Below are 25,194 nucleotides of genomic sequence, written 5' to 3' on the forward strand. Positions count from 1 at the left end.
GACATACTGTTACAAATATCTAGTAACTCCTTTCCTTCCCCAAGCTATATGCTTTTAAGTAAGATTGCCAATATATCTTCATTGAACTGAGATGCTACAAAAGTTTAGGGTATTACCCCACTGTCCAATTTGACTTGAGCTATTAAACAGATTTAATACTTCATGGGATAAACTCCAATATCTCTTTTTCATCTTAACTCCCATTCAAACCAGAAGTAAATAGGATGCACACTGAGGATTCTATGGTGATTTCTAATATCACTTTTAAAAAAGTCTGTAGGTGTTTTTAAAAAGTCTGTACCTGTCCTAGCAAAGAGCTTTTAATTACTGTAGAAATTATTCTTTAGTATGTATCTGTGACAAAAGGCAAGAAGTTCAAAGCTAGAGAAGTGTTGCATGATTCTTTAAAAATGCCACAAACAAAATATTATTTTTTCTCAAACGGCCCCACATAAACAGCATTAGTACTGATATTGTGTGCTATCTTTAACTTGGACTTTATGAAAACAACAAGATAAATCTGTTAGTCTTTAAGGTGCCACGGACTCCTTGTTGTTTTTGTGGCTACAGACATAACTTTATGGTTATTCTATAGGCCTTGTTTAAACTTGAAAGTTCAGATATTCTGTTTGAACTTGCCAATTTAATGCTGGATCAGTAATATTGGAAACTGAAGCAAATATTTTCAAAATTAAGAGTAGAAAGTTAAGCTCCTAAAATACAGCACTTCTGAAAATCAGACGATATGTTTAAGCACCTAAATTTAGTGTACTTTAAAAAAAAAAAATAGTTCAGGACTCTTTGGCATGTTTACTAAGACTAGCATTGGGACACTCTCGGAGCAGTCTTTTTTTTTTTAAAACTAAGTAAGCTTCTCTCTTCCTTTCTCATTCTTACCTCTAAGACAAATTATGTATTTCTTTGGAATATAGTTCAGTTATTACTGTGTCATGCATATGGACAAACATGTTCACCTATCACTTGTTGGCTTTACTAATGAACTGGTTCTTTCCCCAAAATACCAGTGATTAGGTTATTTTCTTTACATATTTATATTAATAAGTGGCACCTGGATGCCATTACAAAAAAGTCATGAGTTCGACAAGTTTAAATTAAGCTCCTACCAGTTTCCCCCTCCCCCCATTTATAATTATAGAATCATGGAACTGGAAGAGACCTTGAGAGGTCATCTAGGCCAGTTCCCTGCATTCATGGCATGACTAAGTATTATCTAGTATTATAATGTACCATTGGTTCCGCTGACTTTTTTTTTTAGTTATAAATATGCACTTGTTTAAATTGCTTGACCAAATTTCTGCTGCAAATACACTTTTGCAGCAATCAAAAATGGATAATTATATAGCCATTAATATAGATGTAACCTTAAGCGTAGTGAAGCAAGCAGGCTATGATACCATGAATTGATGGTATTTGTTATAAGATCATATCCTTAATGTGAATTCAGGTATGCTTGTAGTTTCTTCTGGTGAACCTGAACCTGTGGAGCAATTTCTGAAGCTGTCACAAGAGCAGCATAGAATTCAGCACAGCAGTGAATATGCATATCCAAAATGGTTTATACCAAACACACTCAAATATTATGTATTGCTGCATGATGTAAGTGCAGGAGAGGAACAAAGGTGGGTTTTTTGTCTTTTACCTTGTGATTTTACTGGACATTCAGAAAAGCTTGTTTTGCTGAAATGCTGACTGTATAAATTAACGTGTGTGCGCGTGCGCACATGTACAAAAAATTCAGTTGCCTATTTTAATATAATTGACCAGTATGGAGCCTGGTCCAGGCAGATTTACTTAGTTAATATTTTCTCTCAAACTTCTTTTTGAATGTGCATGTGAAATACACAAAGAACTAATTCCAGTTTTATGAAGTAGGCAATATCTAGTATCTTTAATTTCTTTCTAAAGTGAATTATCTTAAAATCATCTATATCTTGTATTGCAACCTGTTAATTTTTTTATTATTATTTTTGGAAAAAACAAATTCCCACCCCCCCAGTCGTTAGCATCTACGTTTGAGATGACCTTCAATTAAAATAGCTTTAAAAATTAAAATCTTTGTAGATTGCTAGATTATACTGCAAATAGCTTGGGCATATTGGGCATCACAGACTTGAATACCACTTACTCTATTATATATTATTTCTAGCATGTTGAAGAAAGAAAAATGTCTAATTAGAACAGTGTCTCAAATTTAGAGTGATTAAAGGCTACAATGGTGCTAGGAAATAAGGAGACGTTACCATTGTTAGGGTGGTATGAGCCCATCTCTGTCCTTCTCTTTTTGCAGCTATGCATCCCTAAATGCTTTAACATAAACAAATTGTTTCATGTGATAATCCAGTGGGTTACTATAATACATTTGGTAGTTTTCGCCTAAATTTTTCCACAGGTCAATAGAAATGCCATCATTAGGACTACTGTTAATCCGATCAGTTTATCCCTTCCTTCATACTTTTTTCTCCTCTGCTTGTTTCCTTTTAGTCTATTACTGTCATATCTCTTTCCTGTCTGATCTCTTCTCTAGCTTCTAACTTCTCTTCATGTCTTCCTTTCTCCCACCCCCTTCTTAGTAGAGAATAAGCAGTTACTGCCAAATAGTAGCAGTTACATCTAGTTTCCCTTTGCACACCTTCCGAGGTAAAGTGTTTCTGCACTGGCATTCTGTTATGTTGGCTGCTACTCTGTCTCTGCTGCGAACTGCTATACAAAGTGTGCCTGGGAAGGTAGCAGACACAGCTGTTGGGAAGCATTTTGTAGATGCTGATGTGAGATTTGCAAGCAATTTATGTGGCCGAAATACACTAGAAAACTTGCAAACTACACTTCTGTTCTACAACTTTTGTCTGACAGAAAATCTGTGAACACTGTGTTTTTAAGAAAGTAATTCAAGAAAGCTACTTCCAGTGTGAGTCAAACTGACTATATTTGACATGTTCCGTTTCAGAGCTGACTCAGTATATGAAGAAATGAAGCAGAGATATGGAACTCAGGGTTGCTATTTACTCAAAATAAATTCTCGAGGATCTAACAGGGGAGCAGATGAACAAATACCAGATCCTTGGAGTCAGTATCTCCAGAAAAACAGTATCCAAACCCAGGTATGTGTTCAAAAATGTTTGAAATCTATACTGTAATGACTATTGTAATCATGTTGGCTAACTTTGTTTTTACAATTTTTGTCATGGCTCTGTATTAGCAGTGCTATTCCTGTGGAATTGTGCCATGATTGATCATTCACCAGGGTATTCCCAAACACAATAGCATAAGATTGATTCCTTCCTCCCCCCAAAAAAACCAAAAAACGAACAACCCACAACTATTTTTGTTTCTGAGGGCATTAGGTCAATCTTCATTTAGAGGACTTTTTCTTATGTACCACTTAAATTTATAAAATCGATTATTGTAATAGTAGAATCCTTGAGCACCAAGAGAAATAATCTCTATGCTTTGTGAATTTCTCCATTTATTCTTGCCCTCCAGCTCCGGGTAGTTAACAGCGTAAGCACTTTACATATGCTTGCTTTCTCGAAGTTTCCTCAGGCTAACTTTCTTCCCATCAGTTTAAGATTTTGAAAGTGTTGTAGGAAATGAGTGAACAAAAAGAGGCCAAGAGGAAACAAGTAAGTGCTTCTTTAGCGATGAGGTCTTGAAACCAGTCTGATAGACCCTATCTGCCTTTGGTGTCAGGACATTTAATAGTGGTGCATGTCAGTCTCTGAAGTATTTAGCATCCTCTTTGTCACAGGTATGTTGAGAAGCAGATTTCTACAGCCAAAGAACCTCTGATGCAGAGGGGTACCTGCACTGAAAACAGCTCCTCTCCTTTGGGGACGTGACTCACCTCTTTCCCTGCTCTATATTCACTGATAGAAAGTCTTAGACGAAAGTGTATTGGGGAGTCCCTCCCCAATTCCTGCTAAATATATGGTGGCACCTGAAATTTAACGGACTTGTTGTCAAAGCCATTCTGCCACTGAAGGCTGAAGTTGTTCCTACTTTCTTGACTCTATTTGATATAACATCTCTAAAATATCTGATGATTTTCTAATGAGCTAACTTGGAGAGGTCCAGCTGTCATGAATTTGGACCTTTTCTAAACCTCTCATCTACCCCTGATTCTCTGACTTTTTGTTTCACACTTCCAGGCAATTTCTCAAAGCTTTAAGAGTTAGCTGTTGACTTGTAGCTTGTGAGAGGAGCATCCATTTAAAATATGGTTTGACACTGCTTCCTAAAATGTAATATCTGAATAATCAAATTGCTGTGGGAAGAAAGGACAGGAATTACTAATGATTTGCAAACAGCTTTTTAAAAACTGGCTGTACTAATGCTTTTTGTTTTTCCTGGTAGGAATCTTATGATGATGGTCCATATAGTGTAATTTCAAATAAGAATGCTGACCACTTAATATCTGATGGCTTAGATAATGACATCCAAGGTATTTTTGTAACTTTAATTTTTGTTCAAAATTGTAGTGTTAATGTAGGCATGTAAATGTAAAGTAAAATGTCATTTATCTTGTCTCCGTATAATCTCCTTGGGGCAGGGATCATGTCTTAGTGTGTTTGTAAAGTGCATAACACAGTGGGCCTTGATTCTGTTTGTGTCTTGGTACCTACTGTATTATAAACATTAAACAATGTTTGTTGGATTCAACACTTTCTGCACAATTGTAGTTGATATAACTAAATTTTAAGAGTTGATATTTGGTATTCCACAAGTGTATTCTAGGAGTGTGACGAAATTCTGGCAATCCACAAACTGAAATTGTAAATTTGGAACTCTTTCTTGGAAAGTTTATTGGTTGCAATGATGTTTAAATATAGAATAACACCTGGAAGATCATATTATGACAGGGCCTGACAAAGTGGTGTCTATAAAGGACAATAGTTTAACTAATCTCTTAGAATTGTGTCAACAGAGTAGATTTCCAAAAGGCCTTCGTCAAGGTCTTGCACAATAGTCTGCTTAAACAATTGAAGTTGTCACGGTGTGAGAAGCAAACTATTGTCATGGATCAAAAACAGGCTGAGAAATGGGCAAAGAGTAGGATTAATTGGCCATTTTTTTGTCATAGCAAGAGGTTAACAACAGGGTGCCTTAAGTTCTTAAGTTCTTGATTCCATGTTTTAATACACTTATCATCTGGAAAGGGTCGTGAGTGATGAGGTACCAAATGTACAGATTAGAGCTATTTAGGTTAGTAAGGACAAGAGAGGACTCTGAGGAACTTCAAAGAAACCTGAGCAAACTGGGGGAATGTGCAATATGATAGCAAATAAAATTAAGTGCCAGTAATGCAAACCAATTCACACTCACATGGTCTTAAATTTTAACTATAACCGCTCAAGAAAGGGACCTGGGTTTCACTGCAGACCTTTGCTTTGTGTGCAGCTGTGATCAGATAAAACAAACAAAATGTTAAGTTGTACAAAGAATGGGATGGTAAAGAATACGAAGAATATTATGCCTTTATATACATTGGTGGTATGGCCTCATCTGGACTACTGCATGCCTTACTAGTCACCCCATCTCAAAGAACATTGCAGATCTAGAGGGATGTCAGAAATGTGATGAATGACAAAGAGCATTGGAAAAAACTCTCATCAGAAGAGTGAAAAGTTTGGGATTGTTTACCTTAGAAAGGAGACAAATAAGAGGAGACATGAAATTATATACAATAACGCATAGTCTGGAAAAGATAGATTGAGAATTTCTGCTCTCCTTGTCTCATAACACAGCAAGGGGGCATTCAGTGAAATTAAAAAGTGAGAAATTTAAAACCGATAAAATACTTTTTCATACAATATGAAATTAAACGGAACACTGTTTCAGGAAGTTGTAGAGCCCAAGAACAAGATTCAAATAAGGATTAGTCACTTACATGGAAATCAAGAATGTTCAGAATTATCAACAACAATTTGTGGAAGAGATAGTAAACCTCATGCATCAGAATTTTAGACATTTTCTAAGTACTAGAAATTAGGATGGGACCTAGTGTAATTGTGATGTGATGTTACTTTGCGTAGTCATAAAGTTTAAGACCAAAAGGGTTCTCCAGATCATCTCGTCACATTTCCTGTGTATCACAGGACACCAGTGCCACCTAGCATCGCCCACTGTGAACCCAACAACCAAAATTAGACTGAACTATTACAATTCACAGGAGACTAGAATAGGAGGGATCAAGGTCCATCAGTACCCAAAGCCCTCTCAACAACAGGGAAATGATTGAGAGATACCCAGATCAGTGGTTCTCTACCCATGGGCCACTTGCGTTGCCCAGCTGTGTGCTAAAAAAATTAAGATTCCCGCTTATTGCATCACTCCTGGGTCCCTGCAGGGGCCAGGCCAGGGCCGGCTGAGGGGGAGATGATGCCACAGAGTCCTGCTGGAGCACTCCCTGCCAGTAGGAAAGGCAAAGCAGCCCCCTGTGGTAGGGGAGGAGCTCAGGCAGCAGTCAGCCAGTAGCCTACTGCTTCCTCCCTCCCGCTCTGCAGGGATGCCCTTAGAGTGCTGCCTCCTCGCTTCTGGGTGTCCATGCCTGGAGAAATTGCGGGGGGGGTGTTCACAATTACCTTGCAGTGATCAACAGCCCAGAACAATCCTGATTACTGTACAGTAACTGATTGATTGATCTCCCCCCACCTCCTCTCCCAAGTAATATACATCCTGGGCACTGGTATTACATACTGTGTGAATGTGGCCACACAGCACCATAGGTGTTGGAGCTAAAGGTGCTGGGGGTGTGGCAGCACCCCCTGGATTGAAGTGGTTTCCATCCTGTACAGGGTTTACAGTTTGGTCCAATGGCTCTCAGCACCCCCACTGTACAAATTGTTCCAGGACCCCTGCATAACACCTAGAGAGTTGCATATGCGGCCCACAATGGTAAATAGGTTGAGAACCACTGATCCAGATGATCCTGGCAAGTGACCTGCACCCACAAGCTGCAGAGAAAGCCAAAACTCCCCAAGGTCGCTGCCAATCTGAGCTGGGGTAAAATTCCTTCCTGACCCTATATACATCAGTCAGCTAAACCCTGACTATGTGAACAAGAGCCAGCCAGCCAAGCACCTGAGAGAGAGAGAGAATGTTCAATGCCACCTCAAAGCCCAGGCCCTCCCTGGCCAGTGTCCTGTCTCCACCATAGCCATCCCTGAGCCTTTCTGACCCCTGCAGGTGGCTGGCTGAAAGCCTGAAGCATGAACTTTGGGGAACATAAAACCTAAACTGGAGGTGAGCCCCAGGGCTCCTAAACCCTGCTCCCTGTCATACAATCACATTCTTAATCACACATCTGCCTATGGTGGGTTTCTTACATCTTCTTTTGAAACATCTGATGTCATTCACTGTTGAAGACAGGATGTTGGAGTAGATTAAACCTTCAGGTTGATCCAATAGAGCAATTCCTATCTCAGCTTCTAAATGTTAAATTAATTTTCTGTAGTTCAGAATATTTTTTGAGTATTGTTGCTATCAGTGCATGTGCTTGAGGTATGTGTTGTGCTACAGTCTGGAACCTTCTGGCAAGTGCTGATCATTGAGGGGCTATCTAGACTCCTCCAATCATGGAACATTCCTGGTGAGATTATATAAAGAGGCATGTCCCCCATGAACCCTCTTTCATCCATTAACCATGTAACACACTGGAATTTCTCCAGTATGTCAGCTTGTTGGCAGTTTCCTTTTTTTAGAGCAGGCTACTTGTAAATAGCTTGATTAGAGTAGAAGTTAACAAAACTAAACAAAAAACCTTGTTCCAGTGGAAGGTGCTGGAAGTGGACTTTTTTTTGTTTTGAGTATCATAAAATCATAGAATATCAGGGTTGGAAGGGACCTCAGGAGGTCATCTAGTCCAACCCCCTGCTCAAAGCAGGACCAATCCCCAACTAAATCATCCCAGCCAGGGCTTTGTCAAGATTCCACCACCTCCCTATGTAACCTATTCCAGTGCTTCACCACCCTCCTAGTGAAATAGTGTTTCCCAATATCCAACCTAAACCTCCCCCACTGCAACTTGAGACCATTACTCCTTGTTCTGTCATCTGCTATCACTGAGAATAGTCTAGATCCGTCCTCTTTGGAGCCCCGTTCAGGTAGTTGAAAGCAGCTATCAAATCCCCCCTCATTCTTCTCTTCTGCAGACTAAGCAATCCCAGTTCCCTCAGCCTCTCCTCATAAGTCATGTGTTCCAGTCCCCTACTCATTTTTGTTGCCCTCCGCTGGACTCTTTCCAATTTTTTCACATCCTTCTTGTAGTGTGGGGCTCAAAACTGGACACGGTACTCCAGATGAGGCCTCACCAATGTCGAATAAAGGGGAACGATCACATCCCTCGATATGCTGACAATGCTCCTAGTTATACAGCCCAAAATGCCATTGGCATTCTTGGCAACAAGGGCACACTGTTGACTCATATCCAGCTTCTCGTCCACTGTAACCCCTAGGTCCTTTTCTGCAGAACTGCTGCCTAGCTAGTGGTCCCTAGTCTGTAGCGATGCATGGGATTCTTCTGTCCTAAGTGCAGGACTCTGCACTTGTCTTTGCTGAACCTCATCAGATTTCTTTTGGCCCAGTCGTCTAATTTGTCTAGGTCCCTCTGTATCCTATCCCTACCCTCCAGCATATCTACCTCTCCTCCCAGTTTAGTGTCCCCTTCAAACTTGCTGAGGGTGCAATCCCCGCCATCCTCCAGATCATTAAGGAAGATATTGAACAAAACTGGCCCCAGGGCCGACCCTTGGGGCACTCCACTTGATACTGGCTGCCAACTAGACATGGAGCCATTGATCACTACCCGTTGAGCCCGACAATCTAGCCAGCTTTTTATCCACCTTATAGTCCATTCATCCAGCCCATACTTCTTGGTATTCTTCCAGGGGATCCTGCCCATCAGTTCCCTGAGGGAGTCAAAGTCTGCTTTTCTGAAGTCCAGGGTCCATATTCTGCTGCTCTCCTTTCTTCCTTGTGTCAGGATCCTGAACTTGACCATCTCATGTAACTTTGGTTGTAAGAGCTGCTCTAATCTTGTGATTAACTCAGAAAAAAAAAATCTGGATGCCCACCTTAGAAAAACTTCCCAGTCTTAAACCCCTTGTATCTGATGCTTGGATGAAGGACACTTACCTGTATGAAACTCCAACTTCTTTAAGTTCTTCAACCAGGTCCACAAGAGTTGGGGAACTGTGTTCCAATCCATACTTATGGACAAAGCCCTTAAAGCTTCCAATGCAGATTCAGGGTCATAACAAGCTTCAGGGCCTTGCTGAAATACTAATATCTGGTTGTCTCTGAATCTGGTGTCAAGAGGGGGTAGATGGTTTAGTTCAGGGATCTCAAACTCAAATCACCACGAGGGCCACATAAGGACTAGTACATTGGCCCGAGGGCCGCATCACTGCAACCTAAGATACGTTATAATAGCCCTACAGAATAGAAATGCTGGAGCAGATCCTCAGCTGGTGTAAATAGCCATAGCTCCACTGAACTCTGACAATTTACACCAGCCGATGGTGTGTCCAGCTCTATGCAGTGTTCATGTTTAGCCCTAAGGTCTAAAATTGCCCCTCTGTCTCACCTGAGGCCTTGTTGGAAATGGCCCTGAGAATCAGACCGCAGGATTTGAAAAGTAAATGACTGGAAGAGTAATCAAAAAGCAGAATGAAGGTGACTGGGAGAATGGGAAGAGACAGAATGAGGGAAACTCACTGACATGGGGGAAGAAAAGAATTGAATCATACATAAAGAAGAAAGTCCCTGTCCTGTTCCACAGAACAGATAGATTTAAAGTAACTAACATCATTCACAAGAATGAGTCCATTTATCTCCTTCGTACCGCTGCCCCAAGAATCTCCTCCCCCAATGAGTAGCTCAAAGACGTCAGTGCAAATTGTATTCTTTACGTCCCCCACTAAATTACTGCTGAAGAAACACTAAAAAAATGTAGCTGTGCTGCAAGGATCCATTAATTCATATTTTTACCTCTCTTCCCCTTCCCTGCCCCATTCCAACCCCTTCCCCAGCTCCCCTCCCCGGCCCTTCCTCTTCTCTGCCTCCTCCCCTGAGCGTGCCGCATCCCTGCTCCTCCCCCCTCCCTCCTGGAAAGTCCTAAGCACCACCAAACAGCTGTTTGGCCTCGGGAAGCACTGGGAGGTAGGCATAGGAGCAGGGACGCAGCGCACGGGGGGAGGTGGGGCGGGGGTGAGGAGAGCTTCCAGATTTTTCCCTGTGGGTGCTCCAGCCCCTGATTTAGTTGTATCATAGCATTTTATTTCTTTGGCGTTGAGAGACTGAGAAGAGAACAGAATACACAATCGTTTCTTGGAGTCCCATGCTTCTAAGAAATCCTAAAAGTGCTTTTAGTAAGAATTCGTTGCCAGAGTTTGATCTTTGTCAGATAAAGGGCAAGGCCTGTCAATCCCTGTTAAAGTTTTATCTACCACAAGGGAACAATAGACACACCAGTCTGTGGTGATTTCCAAGATGATGTGGTGGATTAATTCTCAGTGTTTGTAGAAGGGTTACTTCTGGATTGATACCTATTTTTCTATAGTTTTAGGGGATGGATTGGAGCACTCATCTAAACCAGCTAACCACTCATAAGTGTTAGCTCTTTCAAGGCTTGGTATTGTTCTTAAATCTCCCAGGAGTGGAGCTCTTTACTGACCATACATAGAGAAATGATGGTTACACAGCTGAAATTGGAGGGGTTTTGAGTAGACTTTCAGAGTGTGTGTGTGTGTATATATGTATGTGTGTGTGTGTTTTTTTATATATATATATATATAAATAAAAATTCCAAACAAGCCACCTCAATCCACATGCTTCCCCATCCTCCACGCTGGAAAAGAAGTACTACTCTAGATTCTGAGAGATGATCTTACATCATTTTGTCTGAAATGATCAGTTGCTTGAGGAAGCTAGTGAACAGGAGCAGCAAACAGGGAAGTTTTGCAAGGGAGTTCTCCAAGTCAAGCAAGTGCAATCATGTGACCCTTGGGTGAGTTTGTTGTTTGTTTGTGTGCCTGCGGTGCACCTGCTTGATTGACATTTATAGTGTGGTCTGTTCTGGGGACCGTGTGCTGGGGCAAGCATCCTGCTAGGCTAGGTTGAGCGTTTACTAACAAGGCTTTAGCCTGCTCTTTTCAATGCAAGCATCTTATAGTCCTCAGAGGCAGAGTATGGGTTCTTGAGACCAGAATGCTGAACTGGAGGAGCTAAGATAGACAGAGAGGTACATATAAGAGACTTTCAGGGACACGGTAAAGTGGTCCCACCCCTTTGTACTGTTGAGGAAGATTAGTCTTGAGGAAGGAGCCCCTCAAGGTGGAGGGAAATGATCTCATAGTTGGGACCCTGCTTCCAGATGATGTCATGGTATCCTTTTGCACTGAGGATGCCCCTCTGGAGGAGGGGACCCCAGTTATTAGGAAGAGAGAGGTAATAGTATTAAGGGATTCATTATTAGAAATATAGATAGTTGGGTTTGTGAATTACCTGCTGGGTGCCGCATGGTGAATTGCCTGCTGGGTGTGAAGGTTGCGGACTTCGAGACATCTAGGTAGACTGCAGAGTAATGGGGAGGAGATAGTGGTTGTGGTATATATAGGTACAGATGACATAGGAAGAGGTAGGAGAGCTCCTGGAGGCCAAATTTAGGTTAAGCAGCGACTGTAGTACAGCACCTCCATGGTAGTATTCTCTGAAATGCTTCCAGTTCCATTCGGGGAGCCAGTTGGAGAGGCAGAACTGCAGAGGCTCAATGTGTGGATGAGACCAGTGGTGTCGGGAGGAAGGATTTAGGTTTATTAGGAACTGCGGAACCTTTTGGGAAAGGGGGAACATATTCAGGAGGGATGGACTCCACTTAAACCAAAATGGAACTAGATGGCTGGCGGGTAAAATTTATCAGAGTTTTTAACAAGAATTTCCCCTAGCCTAATGGGGAAAGTTTGGACAGAGACATCCCTTAGGGAGAATTTATTAAAGGGATACTCTGTATCCTAGTAAAGAGGAGAGGATAGAAGTTGATGAAATGAGAGTGTCATTCAATTACTGGACATGAAGCCAGACAACTAAATATTGACAGATTTTTATAAGTGCTTGTATACAAATGCGAGAAGTCTAAATGCTAAGCTGGGTGAACTCAAGCGCCTGGTATTAAACGAGGGTATCGATATAATAAGCGTCACAGAAACTTTGTGGAATGATGATAATCGATGGAACATGGTATACCAGGGTACAAAATATATAGGCATGACAGAGTAGGTCATGCTGGTGGGGGATTGGCACTAGGTGAAAGAAAGCATAGAGTCAAATATAGTAAAAATATGAAATGAATCAAAGTGTATTAGAGAATCTCTATGGATAGATCTTCAATGCTTGAATAATAAAAAATATAACAGTAGGAATATACTACCCACCACCTTACCAAGATGGTGGTGGTAATTGTGAAATGCTGGAGGAGAGGAGAGGCTACAAAAACAGAAACACCAATAATAATGGGGGATATTAGCTATCTCCATATTGACCAGGAACATGTCTAGACACCCATAAATGACTGCTTCTTGGAGAAATTAGTCCTGGAACTCACAAGGGAAGAGGCAATTCTTGTTTTAGTCCTAAGTGGCACACAGAATCTTGTCCAAGAGGTTGTTAGCTAAACCGCTTAGTAATAGCAACCATAATGTAATTAAATTTAACATCCTTGTAGGGGAAAAGTGCCGAAGAAACCCACCACAGTAGCATTTAACTTCAAAAAAGTGGAACTACAAAAAATGAGGAAACTTTTAATTTTGTTTAACTAGCAACAGTCACAAGGCTGAAATGCCTGCAAACTGCACGGGGACTGTTTAAAAACACCATAACATAAGCTCAGATTAAATGTGACTAAATAAAAACAAAAGGACCAAAGAATGCCACTATGACTAAACAGAGTACAAGAGGTGCTTAGAGGCCAAAAACCCCCAAAAGGCATCTTTTAAAAATTGGAGTCAAATCCCAGTGAAGAAAATAGAAAGCATAAATTCTGCCAGGTGTTACACAAATATCAAGTGTAAAAGTTTTTAAGCTGACCAAAAAAGAATTTGAAGAGCAACTAGCAATCAACACACAAATGAACATCAAAAAAATTTAAGTACATTAGAAGCAGGAAGGAAGCCTGCCAAACAATCAATGGGGCCACTAAACAATCAAGATGCTAAAGGAACACTCAAAGAAAACAAGATTATTGGGGAGAAGCTAAATTAATTCTTTGCATAAGTCTTCACTGCAGAGAACATGAAGGAGATTCACATACCCTCAGTTTTGTCGTCTAAACAGAATGGCTTGGAACTGTCCCAGATTGAGATGTCAGTAAAGGAGGTTTTGGAACAAGTTGATACATTAAAACAGTCATAAGTCACCAGGACCACATGGTATTCACCCAAGAGTTCTGAAGGAACTCAAATATGAAATTGCAAAACTACTAATCGTGGTATGTAACCTATCACTTAAATCAGCCTCTGTACCAGATGACTGGAGGATGGCTAATATAACAAAGATTTAAAAAAAAAAGTCTCCAGAGGCTATCCTGGCAATTATAGGCCAATAAACATAATTTCTGTATCAGGCAAATTGGTTCAAACTATAGTAAAGAACAGAATTATCAGACACCTAGATGAATACTTATATGAAAACAATACAATGGCTCAGTCTCTGAGGCTTTCCAGATTCGTAGCAGAGTTAAGCAAGGTTGTGTACTTGTCCCACCTCTGTTTGGGATCTTCTCGCTGCTACTGAAACAAGCTTTTGGTTCCTCAACTGAGGGAATCTACTCGCACACAAGATCTGATGGAAAGCTGTTCAATCTTGCGAGTTTCAGGTCTAAAACAAAGACTCGAGAGGCCCTTATCCAACACCGCCTCTTTTCCGATGACGCAACAGTTACAACCCACACAGAAACTCATCTTCAAAGCCTAATGTACAGTTTTTCCAAAGCCTGCCAAGACTTCGGGCTTACTGTAAGCCTAAAAAAGACTAACCTAATGTGACAAGGAGTTGAGGAAGCACTATCCATCAAGATCAACAGTTATGAACTTGAAGTGGTAAATGAGTTCATGTACGTGGGGTCCACTATCCCAGTTAACCTTTCACTTGAAACGGAACTCAGCATCCACGGTGGAAAAGTCACCACAACAGTGTCTAGACTGAATAAGAGGGTATGGCAAAACAACAAATTAACAGACAACACATGCACAAAGACCTGTATCAGCACACTTTTGTACGGGAGCGAGATGTGGACCTTTTTTTCTCATCAGGAAAAGAGGCTCAACAGCTTTCATATGCATTGTGTTTGTCGAATCTTTGGGATCTCCTGGAGGGACAGAGTCTCCAACACTGAGCTGTTCAAACAGGCCAGCATACCCAGCATGCAAACACTCCTCAAACTCCACTGGCTTGGGTATGTGTGCCGAATGAGTGATGGGCGCATCCCAAAGGATATCCTCTATGGTGAATTGGCGTCTGGAAAAAGGCCCAAAGGATGCCCCAAATTGTGTTTCAAGGATGTCTGCAAATGAGACCTCAAAGAAATGGACATGGATGTGGGCAAATGGGAATATCACACTCAAGACCTCAGCCTTTGAAAACAAGAGCTTAACAAAGGTCTCCGGAGTTATGAGAGGAAGCAGTCCAGCTTAGCAGTGGAGAAAAGAGCTCGCAGAAGGCAGAGCCCAAATGGTCGAAACATTGCCTTTAAATGTGATAGATGTGGCAGAGATTGTGGGTCTCTTCAGACACATTTGTGGCTGCCATAAAACCAACTGAGTAAATTCTTTACCTCTCAGGGGCGCATACCCGTGATCTCTCGAGACTGAAGGATGCCTACTGCTAGATGAATACGAGAGGTTGGGGAAGAGTAAACACGACTTTTATAAAGGGAAATCATGCCTCACCAAACTACTAAAATTCTCTGAGGGAGTCAAAAAGCATGTGGACAAGAACGATCTGGTTTGTATAGTGTACCTGGACATTTTGAAATCTTTGACAAGGTCCCTTACCAAAGGCTCTTGAACAAAGTAAGCCGTTGTGGGATAAGGGACTGAAAAGTGAGGTGGAAACATTTGCAGATAATACAAAATTACTCAAGATAGTTAATCCTAAAGCTGATAGCAAAGCAGTACAAAGGGATCCTCACAAGACTGGGTGACAAAATGGCAGATGAAATTCAATGATAAGTGCAAAGCAATGCAGATTGGAAAGCATAATCCCAAGTATCCATAAAATGATGAGGTCTAAATTAGCTGTTACCATTCAAGAAAGAGATCTTGGTGTCATTGGGGATAGTTCTCTGAAAACCTCTGCTCAGTATGCAGTGGCAGTCAAAAAAGTTAACTATGTTAGGAATCATTAAGAAAGATAAATAATAAGATGGAAAATATCATAATGCCACTATATAAATCCATGGCTCTGCCACACCTTGAATAATATGTGCAGTTCAGTTTCCACATCTCAAAAAAGACGTTAGAATTGAAAAAGGTGCAGAGAAGGGCGACAAAATGATTAGGGGTATGGAGTGGCTTCCATTTGAGGAGAGATTAAAGACCGGGACTGTTCAACATAGAAGAGAGATGGCTAAAGGACCATATGCTAGAGATCTATAAAATCATGAATAGTATGGAGAAAGTGAATTAGGAAGTTTACTCTTATTTATTCCTTCACATTACGCAAGAACTAGGGGTCATCCAGTGAAATTAATAGGCAGCAGGTTTAAAATAACCCAACATAATGCACAGTCAACCTGTGGAACTTGTTTCCAGGGGATGTTGTGAAGGCCAAGAGTATAACTGAGTTCAAAGAAGAATTAAATAAGTTCAGGGAGGTTAGGTCCGTCATTTACTATTAGCCAAGATGGTCAGATACGCAACCCAAAGCTCTAGATGTCCCTAAACCTCTGACTCCTGGAAGCTGGGACTGGATTAAAGTGGATGGATCATTCAATAATTGACCAGTTCTGTTCATTCCTTCTGAAGCATCTGACACTGACTACTGTCAAAAGACAGGATGCTGAGCTAGATGGTCTGACCCAGTATGAACGTTCTTATGTTCTTAAATCACTTTGCTCCTCCCTCTCCCATCATGGCCATAGCTTTCAAGAGGGTTCTGGATCTTGGTGCAATGTGCTCTGTTGACAATCTGGTCAATCCACAGGTTTATGAGAACAGCCTTCATTTACAAGTTGGCACAACTAATTACGTGAATAATCATATACATGCATTTAACAAAGCCCTGAATAGGGGAAGGTAGAGTAAGCATATGTGTGACAGGCTATAACATAAGCTGGTAAAGATTACTTAAAATCTAAATTTTTGTTTTCAGGAAATAGTGCACAACTAGTGAAATAGAACCTTTTATTTTTCAGTAGATGGTTTATCAAATAACTTTAAGGCTCACCCTCTTCAACTGGATCATCTCAGTGATACTAGTACCAGTTTTGATGCCACTGAGTACATAAAGACGACTACTTCGCCGCATGAATCAAAGAAGACCAGTTCTGGGACTCCTCATGGTACATGTTTAACGCTCACAGATCATGATCGAATTAGACAATTCATACAGGAGTTCACATTTAGGGGGCTTTTGCCACATATAGAGAAAACAATTCGACAGCTTAATGATCAGGTAAGTCGCTCAGTAAAACAATTTTTGCCTACTTAATAAACGTTGGTGCCCTGAATCTTTTGTAGCATGGATCTGATCATCCAAAAGACTTCTTATCTAAAACAGGGTTATGTCCCTCCGTATCTGTTAATTTATTTTTAAATTTTTTTGATTATTCAGTCTTATGTCCCCATCAAATTTATCAGTGGTTGGTGCTTTATCAATGGTTGGTGTGTGTAACTAAAACATGAATATGAAAACATATTGCTTTCATAGTAAGGTCAGTGTTTGGTGCCTGCATGTTTGGAAAAAATAATGAAAGTAGGCTTTTTAATATTTTAACCTATAATTTCCAATAGTCTGTTTAACTCTTTAGGTTAAAAACACTTTATCTGATTTTGGACTGTGTAGTGCATCAAACAGACACTATTTCCCTTCATCCAACTTGAACTGAAAATAAGTCCCTGTAAATTTTAACCGTGACTCAACTTGTGGCATGATGTAAAATCATGCCAAAACATCTATTTGTACACCAGCAACTGTGGTGATAGCATAGCTATAATATAATTTAGTTACTTTAGCAAAGCCAGTAACTTCTCCACTATCAAGAGCATATGCCTCAGCTGTGAGGTACTTTAAGACACTATGGTATTTTTTTCCTCAGCCTTTAGATACTTTGACTTCTCAACACAAATGAATGGTCAATAATGATGATGACCAAAAACCATTTACTTTCATCTGTGACTGGCCAGAATATTGTGCCCCTTCCTGTTTGCTTTGAACTGGTCAGAGGTTTCCAGGCTTCCTTTCAGCTTTTACCTATTAGTGATTCCACCTCTGTCAGAAATAGAGGGACGTGTACAACTGACAAAGTGCAGCAGCTTTCTTGCTTATTAAGACAAATTACAGTAGCCACATTTTTCAACTGCTTGCTCTCTTCTCCTAATATTCAAATGTCTCCATGGGTTTGGATCTAGCTACTTGAGAAGTTGCTTCTCCCTCTGCATCCGTTACTTCCCATGATAGCACATGGGAAGTGTTGAACAACAGGAGGCAGCTCACATGCAAGCAGAACTTCCACAGGAGCTGAACCTAGAGCATGAAAGTTACTCTGAGAAATCAGAGTGACTAGATCTCACTGCCTTGGGAACCAAATATTCTCCTCTTTAGAACCAAATTCTCCTCTTTAGAATTCTCTCTCTCTCTCTCTCTCTCTCCCCCTCCCTCTCCCTCTCCCCCTCCCCCTCCCCCTCCCCCTCAGGAGCAAAGATATTATGGTGATGAGGACCATATGAATACCAAATAGATTAAGGTCTATACGCACAGTAATCCAGTTACTTCTGTTGCTTACTGGGAAGGAAGAAAGGGTTGCATTTTTGTTTTTTAGATACTTGGTTTCAGAGTAACAGCCGTGTTAGTCTGTATTCGCAAAAAGAAAAGGAGTCCTTGTGGCACCTTAGAGACTAACCAATTTATCTGAGCATGAGCTTTCGTGAGCTACAGCTCACTGAAAGCTCATGCTCAAATAAATTGGTTAGTCTCTAAGGTGCCACAAGGACTCCTTTTCTTTTTTTAGATACTTGGGAGTCCCTTAATCCTGCGATAAGGACCACAAGTACTTAAAGATTCCTCCCACGTAACCTAGGGCACTGTTGCATGAGCACAAACTACTTCACAAATAGCTAGAAGCATCTGTGCCATAATGCATCTATACAAGGGGTTGGAACTTACAATCTTACCTTTTAACACCTGATGTCTCAATGCTAAACCATGCCATTGTATTGTTCTTTAAGTTTAATTTCTTTAGAAATATTGCTCATCTCCAAACCTTTCTTTTGCACTCCATTGATTAAGTCCTGTGATTAAGCTTAAGAGTTAGTTCATGATTCACAGAATGACCTCACTGCATATTACCTGGTGGGGACCTTTGGCAGGTTTAGTGGAGAAGGTGTGTTGCCCCGTTAAGGGCAACTAGAGAGCCAATGTGTTAACTGCAACGTGGAGGCAGTCCTATTCCAGATCAGGGTGGGGATGCTAACCCATCCCTCCTCAAGGTGACTGGAAGGTGTGTGGGGGGTTTTTGTGCCCATGTCTGGGCAACGAAAGCCCTCTTTTCACTGGGACAGGCTGAGCAGCACCCCCATTCCCAACCATGAAAGTAGTTGAAATACAGGGTTTTCATCATGATCTTCAGAGGGCGTTAAGGTAGTTGTTCTTTTCTCGGATGGGGTGGGGGGGGATGGAAATGAATCTTTCTCCTGACCAATCTGGTGGTGAAGGTGAGGTGGGATGTTTTTTGCCTTCCCCACAGTGGGTTGGGGCTTGAAGGGGGCCAAAAACAAAAGGAGGTGTACATTGTGGTGTCTCACAACACCTTATGTAAGTATGGGGCAGGTCCAGTGCAGGTATGCCATAGAGAATGGATATGATGATCAGATAAAATGGATTGGAAAAAGATTTAAAGAAGGTTTTTGGTTTTTTTAAAAACCTGTGGAAGTGGTGGTGGGGAATTCAGGGTTCCTGTGGCTGGTACAGCTGGGAGTCAGCCCCTCCTCCTCTATAGAGCTCCCTCCATCATTCGAGGGGATGTGGGGGCAAGGTCTCAGCAGTGGGTTTGTTGTGGACCAGGATGGTTGAGGAGGAGGGATGCCAGTGGCCCTACATGTAAATGATTATGGAATTACCTGCACTGTACACTTTTATCTCCCAGTACTCCCAGACATTTAGGAATAAAGTTGCAGCCTAATTAAACCACATCCAGTGTCTCTAGTCCTCTTTCTGGCATCGCCAGACAAAGACATACATTTAAAAAAATGTATTTTATTTGTAAGGCAAAATAGCCTGAAACTTTTTAAGGCTGTTGAAAGGAAATGTGATGCTCTTCTCTTCACATAAAAGAAACAAGCAAACTAAACCTTTCCCCCAATTTAGAAAAGGTTTAAACTTTTGTGGAAAATTTCCTGCTGGTGCAGCTCCACAGGTGGGAAAGTCTGGAAAAGGCAGCTGCAACCACCAGCATTTAACCCTGTTCAAAGCAGGGCTGACCAATAAACATGGTGTGTATAGAATCACTGGTTGCTGCGAGAGCCTTGTACACTGTACAATGATGGGAAAATTTTACCGGAGAGCCTAGTGTGAATGTGTCCTCATCCTGTGTTTGGGACTAAACACAACGATAAAAGAACTATATATTGTAATCAAGAGTAGATGACAAGTAGTTGAACTGGTCGAATTCTTTGAAGTTTTCTAAAACTGAGTACATTTATGAAATAAACTATACTGCTAAAAGCTCCTTTATATTGCTATAATTACAATCCATGCAAGGGGTATACTGCTTTAACTATATCAGTTTTTGTACCATCTTGCACGTTTAAACTATGTACACAAGTCTTGACAGAGCTTCGGAATTTGGATGTTTCTGGGTCATACTGAGAACTTTTACTGTTTCTATTAAAAAAGGAATTCATGCTTTATGTTGCAGTTAATTCAGTAACATCATTGTTTTGTTATTTTCTCTTCCAGTTAATATCCAGGAAAGGTTTGAGTCGATCACTATTTTCTGCAACAAAAAAATGGTTTAGTGGCAGTAAAGTTCCAGAGAAAAGCATAAATGAGCTAAAAAATACATCTGGGTTGTTGTAAGTAAATCTATTCATCTTCCATTTGTAAGTGTCAGTGAAAATACTAAACATTTTGATTTGGAGAAGCTCCCTAAGTGTAAGTTATGTCTTCAGAATGGTCTTAGTTTAAAGCTGACTTGAGCAAACATGAATGTACTGTAGCTTTCATCAGCAAAATTTGGCAAAATTGCTGATATATTTACTAAAAATGTATGAACTTGGGCAAAACAAAGCATAGCAGAATTTTATTTGGTCTTAAACTTTTTTCCTAACCTGAATTAAAATAGAGGGTGAGAGAAGTTTTGTTTTTGAACAAATCAGCTGTACTAATACAGTCTTTACACTTTCCTTATTTCAAACGTTTTTACAAAAAAATTTCCATGGACAAGGATGGAGGAACACGTATTAAGAGAAATTAGATTAGCCATGGCCTTGTCAAAAATTTGCACGGATTGAACTTAAATCAGTTTTTAAATTGTTTTAGTTAAAATGGTGCAAACCCATTTTTGGACATAGTCATTTTAGTATATGTGTCTTATTCCATTTTATCTTAAACCTGTTCCTAATCAACATGGAAGCTAAACCAAAATAAACCTGAATTGAACTGAAATGAATGTCCACACAGCCTGTTTTTGGACTTAAAATTTATATAAGGTAAACCAGAGCAACTTTTTTGAGTATAACATGAAACTAATGCATGAGGACAGGTAATCCTCGGAAATGGAAATTTAGGCACAAGCATTGCCTGGTAAACACCTGTCCTTAGGCACAGAGCTTGAAGTTGTTGTTGGATGCTAACTAGCCAAGGAATAAAAAGAGAGAACCCAGTGCCAGGTTGGGTTCTCTACCTTCTCCCAGATTTTCTCCTCTTAATTCTCCCTCCCTGAAATATATTGGTCTCTCTAGCACACTCACATTGGGGCTTGGAAGTTTTACCAGAGGACCAAACATATTAGCCACAGACAGTTATGAGAGGTGTAAAGCCTTGCTGTTCAGTAATGTCCGTGACCTGAAACTGGGGAAGGAGCTGCGAGTATACCGGGATTCTTACCACCATGCTGCATGGGGATGCTGCTCAGGGCTGCTCTTTCATATGCCTCTATCCGTAGTAGAATTGCACTGGTTTAAAAACTGACATGGCGAAACACATTTTTTCTAACTGACTATTGGTTTAGCTTGGGCCTATAAATTTACTTATGCAAGCTAAACTAGTATAAGACAGGGTTTAAACTGATAAGAGTGAGAATGGCGTTAGGCACAGCACAGAAAAGAGACTAGACTCCATGATGTCATCTCTTTGAGCTTTGGTCAACAGCTGGAGAGGTAGACTTATTTGGTTTTCATGGCACCCCCATAGTTAGGACATGTGTAGGGGTGAAAGGCTATGGAGTCATTGGTGTGCAGCATTACTACTTTAGCTGGACAGTGGGAATTGAAGGGAGCTGCCATTCCCTTTACTGTCTCTGTTGCTGGGCCAGAATAAAGCCATTTTGTGTTACAGTGATGATATATCTCGGTGATTAATTGCAGTTGCAGCTACTTAACATTTTGCATTGTTTCGGCCAACTTCATAGTATAAAAGAAACTTCCTTGGCCTGGCTGTTGACCTAAGCTGTGTCTGCTCTACGGGTGCTACAGCAGCCCATCTGCAGCATATACACTTGCTACAGCAACAGAAAGGGTTTTTCCATTGCTGTAGTAAATCTGTCCCCTTGAGAGGTGGTCGTTAGTCTAACAGAATTCTTTTGAACAGAGTGCAACGTTTTTCGCAGCCCAGAGTGGTATAGCTAGCTCAACCCAAGTTTCAGGTTTAGACCAGGCTCTTTCAGCTGGTGAATGATAGATTTGAAGGAAGTCTCATACAGTCCACAGCCAGAAGGATGGTGGCTTCACTGTGTTTGAGTAGCTGTACTAAAATGAGCAAACATGGAAGTAATATAAACATCCAGCCAACTCGTTCCTCCTAGGCTGGGGTTACGTGGCAGGGAATGACTCTTCCTTTTAATGTTTGTTTTTTCTTTTTATGCTGGCATCTATCTTGTTTGTCTTGAAAATTGGCACTTAAAATGTAAATGATATTTTTGTTGCAAAATGTTTGTTTTTGTGTATTTATAGGTATCCCCCAGAAGCACCAGAGCTGCAAATCAGGAAAATGGCAGACTTGTGTTTCTTGGTCCAACACTACGAACTGGCGTATAGTTGCTATCATACAGCAAAGAAAGACTTTTTGAATGATCAAGCAATGCTTTATGCAGCTGGAGCACTGGTTAGTACATTACAATAATATAAGCATTCTGTGCATTGCTTATAGTAATCTGTTGAATATTAACAATTCTTCTAAATAACAATATACAGCAAAAAGAAACTGCAATTTAAAAAAAAAAAATCTTATTAACTCCAAATATGAAAACATAGCCAAGTTTTTTGTGGATGCCAATATCTAACAAAATCGCATCACGCTCCTTAATATTTTCCGTAGCTCTGTGTAGAGGATAGTTACTGTCGCTACTTAACTGTGTAGGAAAAAGCTTAACACACTTTTGAGGGAGAACCTCCTTTTGGTATAGGTTAAATTTAAATAGTTCTCTTATGGTAATGTGCAGAGTAGTTCTTTTAATTATTTTGAAACAGATAAAAAAGATTGTAGTATTTTTTACTTTGATTGTAAGATTTCAAATTGATAAAATACTTAGTGATCTGGAGCTTTTAGTAAATATATTACTATCCATGTACTAGTATAGCAAATATACTGGCATTTCCTATTAAGACTCCTGAGGGCTTTACTCTGTTAATGCCTATATAAATCCCTCAGGCAATTTCAGTTGTTGCCTTTTAGCTTCATGTGTAAATTCATGCTCCTACAATCAGAGAATACAGACCTAAATATTTAGTAACTAATGGGGTTACTAAAAAAAACATTTTGGTTTTTTGTGCTCACACTTGCTTTTTTTTTTTTTTTTAAGGGCTGTTGCCGAATTTGAGTCACTAATTTCCAGCAAGCATGAGTATTTGTTAATGGGTTTACTTGTAGCATGGATACATATACATATATACAGAGAGAGAGAGAGAGATCTAGGAAGTTGTACTTGAAAAGTTCATTTAGATAGCCTCAAACGTTTCAGTAATATAAAGTAGCTTAAATTTACATGGCACCTTTCTTTCATCTGCAAGGGTTCCGAAGCGTATATTTATAAACTATACATAGGAGTCTGTTCAGCTGCCATGGAAATGAACACGTTTTGGGAGGGTTGCAAGGTGGGAGTTAAACAGCAAGGTGGGAGTTAAACAACTGGAATTTTAGAGGAGGAGGTTGTGTAGGAAGAACATAAATGGAATTTCCCAAGATGCTTTCATTAACCTCCAATTTTGTGCTTACAAAAAAACAAAGACTTAAGTATCACAAATGGAGAGAACCACTGTAATGTGGGAAAGACTGCATCTCCAGTAGGATAGTGACACTTGGACCTGTGCTACAGTAGTGACTCAATGCTGACTTGGAGGGAACTATACTGCCTGCTGAATCATCAGCCCCATTTCCTGCAGCATTTAAATCTTCCTTGGAGGTTTTCCAGAGTTGTAAGAAGGATTGTGCCTGTTCAATTTATAACTCTTTAGAGATCACAGCCCTATGTGGAATGGCAGGTGGTAAATAAACCAGCAAATGAAGTTCACTGTCACCTTACTGCAAATTCGGGTGTTATTGTTTAAATATCCAATCTCCCAAAACCTGCGTGTCAGTTCAGGTAAAGAGTCTTTATGGCTGATGCTGCCATAATGATATTTTGGAACATTAAATTACATTTTTATTTTATCCTGCAGGAAATGGCAGCAGTATCTGCTTTTCTTCAGCCTGGGGCGCCTAGACCGTATCCTGCTCATTATATGGATACAGCAATTCAAACGTATAGAGATATCTGCAAGTAGGTGGTGGTTGACCTTCCGTTCCATCCAGTGAATGATGATGATCAGTACTATGGCCTAAGTTTGCTTTCACTACACAGTAGTGCAAATTTAACATCACTTGCCTACCCTGTGTTCTAGTAGGTATATAACCGGTACACCAAGGAAGTAAAACTGTGATAGTTAGAATTTATTCAGACTTTAGTTAACCTATTTACCAGTATGGTTGTGGGGTGGAGGAACACTTTGTTCTTGGCAGAGTACAAGTTATTGGCAGAGACGCAATTAAAACTTGTGCCTCTGGTTCTCAGGCTTGTATTCAGTCCATTAGACCACTTTGTTGCTTTGCAAAAGTTTATTTTAAGAACTTTACAGGGATGTGTTCCTAAGGAAAAAGTATTGTAACAGCTTTGATTTAAAAGCATATGAAGTTCTCAACCAGGAATATATATTTTTATCAATATTATCTAGATTAAAACATTTTTTTGGTCACGGAATTATTACGGAATTATCACGGAATTATTATTTTGGTCACGGAATTATCAGATTAAAATAGTATAAGAAACAGATACATGCATTCCTACATAGAGCAAAATAATATGGATAGTCAGGTACTACACAGCTAGAATTTGCCAGCTCTTGTCAGGCAGATTTAAAGGCTTTCTACAATTTACTCCAAAAATTTTGTTATAATGCACATAATTAATTTCTTGTTGTTTTAGGAACATGATGCTGGCTGAGAGATGTGTGCTGCTTAGTGCTGAAATTTTAAAAAGCCAGAGCAAATATTCAGACGCTGCTGCTCTTCTGATACGTTTAACCAGTGAGGTAGAGAAAACTTAATCTTTATGTTTTCCCCACAGTAAATGGCTTTAAATAATAGCGCTAAATTTTTAAACCAAATAGACTTCTTGTACATGGGTTCCTTCCGAAGGTGGAGATGTTCAGGGGCAGAAGCTAGCTGGAATAAAGTTTGAGTGTTGGGGTATAGCTCAATTTGCCCCTGTAAACC

The 25,194-nt window shown here is 40.2% G+C and overlaps 1 protein-coding gene across 8 annotated transcripts in view; it reads left to right on the forward strand.

The window, feature by feature from the left end:
- Positions 1-25,194, forward strand: part of TRAPPC8 (trafficking protein particle complex subunit 8) — a 113,285-nt gene that overhangs the window by 22,015 nt on the left and 66,076 nt on the right. For 4 of the 8 annotated variants that reach the window (XM_077810320.1, XM_077810323.1, XM_077810324.1 and 1 more), the window contains 8 exons: positions 1,466-1,640; positions 2,966-3,119; positions 4,372-4,459; positions 16,424-16,683; positions 20,185-20,300; positions 22,398-22,548; positions 24,102-24,202; positions 24,905-25,010. In XM_077810320.1, coding sequence (XP_077666446.1) covers positions 1,466-1,640; positions 2,966-3,119; positions 4,372-4,459; positions 16,424-16,683; positions 20,185-20,300; positions 22,398-22,548; positions 24,102-24,202; positions 24,905-25,010 — 1,151 coding nt within the window. The remainder of the gene's footprint in view (positions 1-1,465; positions 1,641-2,965; positions 3,120-4,371; positions 4,460-16,423; positions 16,684-20,184; positions 20,301-22,397; positions 22,549-24,101; positions 24,203-24,904; positions 25,011-25,194) is intronic. The other 4 variants (XM_077810321.1, XM_077810327.1, XM_077810325.1 and 1 more) reach the window with 1 other exon arrangement.

This window comes from Eretmochelys imbricata, chromosome 2, assembly GCF_965152235.1.
Source record: "Eretmochelys imbricata isolate rEreImb1 chromosome 2, rEreImb1.hap1, whole genome shotgun sequence".
Lineage (NCBI taxonomy): Eukaryota > Metazoa > Chordata > Testudines > Cheloniidae > Eretmochelys > Eretmochelys imbricata.